This window comes from Schistocerca cancellata, chromosome 3 (genome assembly GCF_023864275.1).
Source record: "Schistocerca cancellata isolate TAMUIC-IGC-003103 chromosome 3, iqSchCanc2.1, whole genome shotgun sequence".
Lineage (NCBI taxonomy): Eukaryota > Metazoa > Arthropoda > Insecta > Orthoptera > Acrididae > Schistocerca > Schistocerca cancellata.
Window position 1 is genome coordinate 230,658,870 of NC_064628.1, and position 8,132 is coordinate 230,667,001.

An 8,132-nucleotide genomic window follows, 5' to 3' on the forward strand; every position below is an offset into this window, starting at 1 on the left:
CACAAAATTCTAGCTTTCGCAACCAACGGTTGCTTCGTCAGGAAAGTGGATGTGTGTGTGTGTGTGTGTGTGTGTGTGTGTGTGTGTGTGTGTGTGTGCGCGCGTGTGCGTGTGCGCACGCGAGTGTATACCTGTCCTTTTTTCCCCCCTAAGGTAAGTCTTTCCGCTCCCGGGATTGGAATGACTCCTTACCCTCTCCCTTAAAACCCAAATCCTTTTGTCTTTCCCTCTCCTTCCCTCTTTCCTGACGAAGCGACCGTTGGTTGCAAAAGCTAGAATTTTGTGTGCATGTTTGTGTGTCTATCGACCTGCCACTGCTTTTGTTTGGTAAGTCTCATCATCTTTGTTTTTAGATTATATATATATACCTAAAAACAAAGATGATGTGACTTACCAAATGAAAGTGCTGGCAGGTCGACAGACACACAAACTAACACAAACATACACACAAAATTCAAGCTTTCGCAACAAACTGTTGCCTCATCAGGAAAGAGAGAAGGAGAGGGAAAGACGAAAGGATGTGGGTTTTAAGGGCGAGGGTAAGGAGTCATTCCAGTCCCGGGAGCGGAAAGACTTACCTCAGGGGGAAAAAAGGACGGGTATACACTCGCACACACACACACATATCCATCCACACATATCCAGACACAAGCAGACAAAATATATAATTTTTTTCACATAATGCACATTTTATGACAGCATGAGCATGTTTCGTGCAAGATCATTTGTAGCGGAAAGCATACTTCAATCACCTTTTTAAATGAAATGGTAGTGGTTAGAATCAAACAGGACCAGCAATTTGCTAGACAGTGTGTTTGACCCCTGTGCCATGCCACCAACTTTAAAATTATTAGAAAAAAATCACTTGCATTCTACCTCAAATATCATTATGAAATATTTTACCTTTTCCTACGGCCCACTCTTGAGAGATTCTAGAAACTTTGAAGGGGCATATACCTGCTTCTGCTACCACAGTTTGAGCCAAAACAGTGAGACTTGTCCCATGTCCTCCCCTTGTAAGGCAAAAAACTGCACATTAATTTCTGATACAATTACACTGATACCTAAAACTTGACTCATTCCTTTTTATCCGTATGTACTTAAAAAGTCACCTAACTGTTATGAACAGCTTGGAAAAGTGTTATCTCTCTTACTTTCAATATACCATCCACACCTGTACATCCTCACTGGACTATTATTTGCTCTCAACACAAACATTGGTGCTAATTTAGAATGGGATTTCATAAGAGAACATTAACAGTTTCTGGGCAAGTTTGCACTGCTTCCAATATCTACTCCTACTGTCGACAAGTATATGCTTAAAACAGGACTACCATTTTCATGTTGTGAAAAACATTTAGCACTTATCACAATACATCTGTATCATTAAGGAAAGAAAGATTAACAGATGAATGAACAGTTCAACTTTTATTTTTTTTTAATTTCATATGTGAAGTGACTACTTACATATATACCTCCCAAGACTGGCACTCAAGATGATTCATTTGAGCACTCTGAAATTTTCACATGTGTCAAAATTTTTGAGAAGTTATTTCACACTGACCCTGACAATTTAGGCTTTAGGTGAGTTATGTGACATATATGACACATAAGCTATTATTAGATGAAAAGAGTGCACTTGTTGGCCTCACAAATTTAACGCAACTATTTAAGGGAAAAAGACAAGACATCCCAGAACCTCATGTAGAGCATGAAACTAAGCACAGTAGTTCACTTTCCCACATAGTAGACACAGTTTTACTGTAAAATGGTGCAAACTGACAACACAGCAGTGTGAGAAAAATCAGTTAATCTTGTTTCTGACCAGTTACCATAAACTATATTAAATCACAGTAACAGTGAATTTTTTAAATTTTATTTCATAAATATGGGCTGAATGACTGTAAATAATTAAAATTCAACTTAAACTGATCAGTCTCATAATTAAATCTATAAAGTGAAATAAAAAATCTGAAGTGAAACAATGTTATTCCTTGGTTGTAAGCCCTGATATGATTTTTTATGATTGCACAACATTTTAGTACCTGCTTTAGGGCAAGCCATACACCAAAGTGGTTACAGTGTGATTATAGCAAGCACCCCCCCCCCATCCCCCAATTCTGTGATGTCTTAATAAACATGGTGGTTACACAAATTTGGAACAATAATTCCCTCAGAATTCCATGTGTGAGGAGGAGATGGATTCAAGAACTACCTGATAAATTAATGGTGAGTGAAGGATGGCATACAACAATGATTTTTGTTTCCTATTAGCTGGGCTATACCACCGATAAGCAGTAGTTTAACCAGAGCTTTTAAACGTCAGTTTATATGGAATAATATTCATAATAATGGATACACTTTGAAATATTAAGTACTTTAAAATTTGTGATTTATAAAAATCAATAAAATCAAGTTTCAATGCTACATTAAAAACACAGAAGACCTTTAGATTTTAAGACATTCCTGATTTTCCGATAAAATCGCCACCCTGATAAATGTGACTATGAAACAAAGGTTGTGCTAATAGACTGATTTGTGGCACAGTCTATCAATACTTGCACCATATCCAACACATTTTTCATTATAAAAACAAATCATACAGTAAATTCAGAAAACCTACACTACATAATGGAAAAGTCTCTGGTGAATACTTTGACTTTATCATTTGCAAGTACCACACACATTACAGAAAATATAATGTGAGATAAACACAGGGTGTCCACTATGCGGCATTAGGGAAGCGTCCAATTCCACTCGTCTGCTTTGACTCACGATGTCATCAATATGGCAGAAACACCTACTTCCAGCATATACAAAATAGCGAATATGTTGTCACTACATACATAGGAACAAACGTGAACAGAAATAAAAACTTTCAAACTGAAAACTAACCTATAAGAAATAAAAATTACAAGAACTTCTAAACTCCAACAACAAAATGAAACTAACAGGCCAGCCACAGTAAATAGCAGGTTTAGGGTGTGGACAAGCTAAATATATAACAGTACAAAACACTGCACCATCCCAAAACAAATAGGCTATTATAAAAAAACTGAACTTACAACATAACACTACACCCACAAAACAAAACGAACAGGAATCTTATACTTCACTATACCTATATAGGCTAGTTCAAATGAAGCTCTCAATACCAAAAACAAACACCCCCGAAAACTGGAATTGGGTATTTCCTTTAACCTATATAGCTCAAACACAGCTGTGCTCTCGATTTTTAAAAAACCACACACACACACACACACACACACACACACACACACACAGCACCTAAAACTCCGAAATGTGGAATCCAATGTTTTCCTTCACTCTTGATATCGAAGGGGGGTGGGGGAGAACCTTGCATAACTCACAAAACACCACCAAAACCAAAACACCGATAACTTGAAAACCCAAAAATTCCCATATTCATTAGGTCAATTGAAACACAACCAAAATACAAAACAAAACTGTCAAACAAACAAGGAAAAAACCATAACAACTCACTGAAAACAAAGTAAACACTTCAAAATCCACATTACAGCACTAACTACCCACACAGACATAAACCCACATTACCATAGTGATAACCACGACTCAAATGAAACCAATACCACATGTTAAAGTCAACACGTCAACAACTGCTACAAGAGGACATCATCAAGTACACCACCACATTTACAAACATGAACTAACTCAAAAACACCATGCCACAGTGATGTCACACACTGCATTAATGTCTTAAGTCAAAGCAGACAGGTGGAATAAGTTGCCTCCAATGACCCCATTACGTAACTTTAATCCACCAAAGATGACCGACACCAGAGAGAGCTAGTGAAACTTTCTGGTAATATCCCAGTACGTAACTGGTAATTAGTATGAAAGAGTAATAGTACACAACGTTACATGCTGAGGGCATCAAAACATTAAAAGCAGGGCATTCAAGTGATGGCAATATAATGCCACTTAATTTATTCAGTATAATTTATATTTACAAGCTATGTCGGAATTTCTCCATACAGTCATAGTATATACAATTTTTTTTTTTTACATGTTCAATACCTACAGTTCTCTACTCTGGTAAGTTTCATTTATAAAATCTGTGTTCTCAGAATAAATTAAAGGATAAGGATATAAAGTCACAACATACTGAAAAAACACCAATATTTTAAATAACGTTCAGCTGCAACCAACTTTTATAACAATCACAGCAAATCTTCACTATGTAAATGCTGACACATAGGGAATGTTTTCACTTTATGAAAAAAATTATCCTACATTATAATACTGGTGAAAAATGGGCATTTACATGGATATAACAATGAATATTTTTACAATATTATCAGCTATTAACATTATATCCCACACACAATTTCAACAAAAGACTTTTATACATTATCTACACTCAATTATATTACAGTAAATCAACAACCATTACACCAAAAATTAGATGTTTCATAAACATACAAAATAAAATTCATTCTTTGTGCATTGTGACTACCTAATGTGAGCTTACATGTCACATTCAACTTCTACTTGTTCAAAAACCTTACCGGTTTTATTGCTCTTCAATGTCACCTGCACAGTAACAAGCCAAAATAAAAAAACCTGAAATAGCTGTTACAAATTTCCCTCATGTCAACTAATCAGTGGCATTAATGGTGATTGTCTTCCCCTTTGGATTGTCGAACTGATCCATGGTTTTGATATCCATTATCATTGTTAGGGCCCATATCATGACTATAGCCAGAAGTACAGTAATGAAAATACCAGACCATATTGGAGCAGAAAAAAAGGGGACGCAGTCATATGCGTCGTTAAATGTATCATTAGAAGAAACATAGGGCTCCACTTGGAGCCCATAAAATGTTACACTTGCTTCGTTGTCTTTAGATGTGAAAATAACGTTGGAAGAACAGTGGTACGAGAAATGGAGTGGTGCAGTTATGGGAGCTGATGGCAAAAGGGTATAATTTTGCGTGTCGTTCTTCACTTCAATTTTATCGAAGGACCAGTATCCGCTAGATTTACTAAAAGTAAGTCTCATGGAAACAGAACTCTTTATTCTAACACTTAACATGACATTGCCTGCTATTGTTGAAGTGGTTATCGATATCACATCAGTAATATTAATTTCGTCGGTTCCATGACGAAAGACAGGTGGGCGTTTGGTGTACACAAGGGTATTATTCCTATTCCAGAAGCTACCGTTAGTTTCGAGTTCACTGCTGGTTTCTAACAACTGCCTAACCCTGCGAACATTGGGTTTTAAATATGGTTCTATCCACGATGAATGATGGGCTGTGTATACAGCAAGTACATCATCATATTTGTTAACCAAACTGTTATATACTTCACCAATTATATTATCATGACGCTTTAAGAAGTCTGGACGATCTTCTTCTGACCGAGCGTCGCCCAGTTTGAACACCAAGATACTTTTTTCTGCTTTTGGAAACGTGTAATCAAAGTCCTTAACATTCACAGCTTTCATTTTCAGTCCCAAAGTTTTCAAGGCTTTATAAGGAGATTGGACAGATGGCAGAAAATTAACATGAGATGAACTGGTTATATTTTTCAAGCTACTGAAAGTGTCATCCAAATTCAAACCTCCAAAATCTTCCATACTTAAGTTCTCTTCCAGAAATACCACAATATGTTTCCGCTCACCAATCTTCTTTGAAAAATAGTCCGAAAATTGTTCAACACTAACTTTTGCAAGAGAAGGTGGAGATCCAGCAACTTTACCACTAACTTCATCAGGCTGCCACAATAATACAGGTATGTATTCGGAGTTCGTTCCAACAAAGGAAATACACAGCACAACCACATACAAATTGAAAATCATTCTGGCTATATGTTCCACAATTCCAGCCAAATTTGCACCAAAACTCTCACTTCTTACGCCCTATCGGTCATATGACTTAAAGATATTATTGTTACATCTTTGGCGTCGTAAAATCAAAGTTGCAAAGCGCATCTGCGCAAGAGTTTTATCGATTTATACTTGACGGAATGGAACGTCAAGACGTCAACGGGAAGGGGCGTAACAGAACGTCAGCTACAAGATTCAACAGGAAGAAAGTTTTGACGATGTTGTTGGTGGGCTAGACCATAACCTAGTTTACACAAGGCAGAGCCTTCAATATGAGAACATCGTGTGGGTATCAAATAGACTGCCGGGAGTTCAGAAAAGGCATCTCGTTGTAGTTAAAAACGAAGCTATTTTAAGGCTACTTCACACGTGCAGCATCATCAAAGCGTGCCACGATACATTTCGAATGGCAACATTCATACGGTCCATCAACGGACTGTTACGTCACGTCACCGTTCCCCGGAAGAGAGTTAGGTGGATGTCGTTGTCTGCTAATATCGGTAGCTAACCTGTTTCCACCGCGGTCGTACACGTTCTAGTACCTAGTGAATTTCGTGCTATTGTATCTTCTTAATCTTTATTTTGTTATTCTGCTTTGTGTTCCTGGAAAATCCCAATTTTTCCATAACGACAAGGGGGTTTATTTATGTATTTCGATTAGCAGCTTTTGATGTACATATTTATTTACTCGTCTATAGACCATTTAGTACAATAGAATCAGACATTTTACGGAAATAATATATAATGTACATATACAAAACATTAACAACGTAGAATAGGATTAGGTTAGGATAGAGTAGGAAATCGGTCATGGCCTAATCAAAGGCACTATCCCAGCATTCACCTTAAGGCCCATCCACACGCAACGATCTGTCTGCGCACATCACATCTGCGCAGACAGATCATTGTGTGTGGACAGAAGATTTGCGCCAACCTGAGGTGTGTGCAAACCTGGACGTTGGAGTTGGAGGTTTGAGCGAAACCTCTCAAATCTGTGGGTTCAAACCACATCTGCGCAGACAAGTTGGAGCATGTGAACAGGATATCGCCGCAAATCTGGCGCGAAACAGCTGTTTGTTCAGTCTAGTGCTTGTATTTGTGCGCACAGGGCATTAAAATGGTTGATACTCGTCAGTGTTCCCGAGAGTTTGTAAGTGAATTCATTGAAATATATAGAAACCACACATATTTGTGGAAGATTAAAGTAAAGAATATAGTGACTGAGACAAAAAGACAGCAGCATACAATGCTGTAATTGAAAAATTGCGGGTATTATTTCACTCAACTCTTGTTTCGATATTGCAGTTGAAAATTCCAAATCCTTGTAGCTCCTTCCTGTTGCTAGGAATCTTAATGTTACCGCCAGCCGTTCATGAGGAGAAATTGCCCTTCTCTATACAAGTATTTCTTCACATAATATGAGGGGTTACAAGCTTTAAGAGATAATTATAAGTTTCGACATCCATCCGCAAATAATTTCGCCAGTCGTTAGGTTCGCCCTGCAACTCTCGCAGTAAATTTACGTGTGAAAACTGCTTTCGCTTTAGCAGCCACTGTCTACATCATTTTGACCGCTTTCTCTGTTTCCTGCGGTTGGTCTGAATGTTTTTTGCAACTCAAGTTGCGAACACAGACCACAACAGAACTTCCTCCATTTCTATATTTCAAAATAATTGAATTAAATTTTTGACGTTTATGGGGAGCATATGTCGCTTGCTACTGATTTCTTTTCTACACCGACAGATGGCGGACGAGTAGTAGATTGGGGTTTGTGTCATGTGAACACACCACATTTGCAGCGATCTTTTGCATGTACAGACATCTGCGCCGATGTCTGCGCAGACAGATCATTGCATGTGGACCGGGCTTTAGTAACTTGGAGAAACTGTGGAAAACCCAAGTCGGGATGGCCAGACAGGGAATACATAAACACAGCATACATGGTACATCAGTTAGGCGAATTAAAGGAACTCAACAATAAATAAGAGTCTAGTAGTCTTTTAAGCTAATGCATTCATTTATGTTGTAGAAATACTTCTAAAAAATGAGTTAACTCTGTTCTAATATCTGTTTCAATCTCCAATGTCTTTATGTATGTTGGTAGTGAATTATAAAGAATAACACCAAAGTGGCTATATGGAGGGACCCATAGCTTCAAATATTATAACTATTGTAATCGAAGTAGGTTTGCAGGTCACCAAGTCTACCTCTAGATTTTGTATGTCCAACCTTGCGCCAGGAGATCTGGGGGACTATGACC

At 37.7% G+C, this 8,132-nt stretch overlaps 1 protein-coding gene across 1 annotated transcript; it reads right to left on the minus strand.

Annotated features, from left to right (window-relative positions):
* Nucleotides 1-3,937: 3,937 nt before the first annotated feature.
* LOC126174864 (V-type proton ATPase subunit S1-like) lies at nucleotides 3,938-5,945 on the minus strand. Its single transcript, XM_049921265.1, has one exon. The coding sequence runs from the start codon at nucleotides 5,843-5,845 to the stop codon at nucleotides 4,640-4,642; it is 1,206 nt and encodes a 401-aa protein (XP_049777222.1). The 5' UTR covers nucleotides 5,846-5,945; the 3' UTR covers nucleotides 3,938-4,639.
* Nucleotides 5,946-8,132: the final 2,187 nt, after the last annotated feature.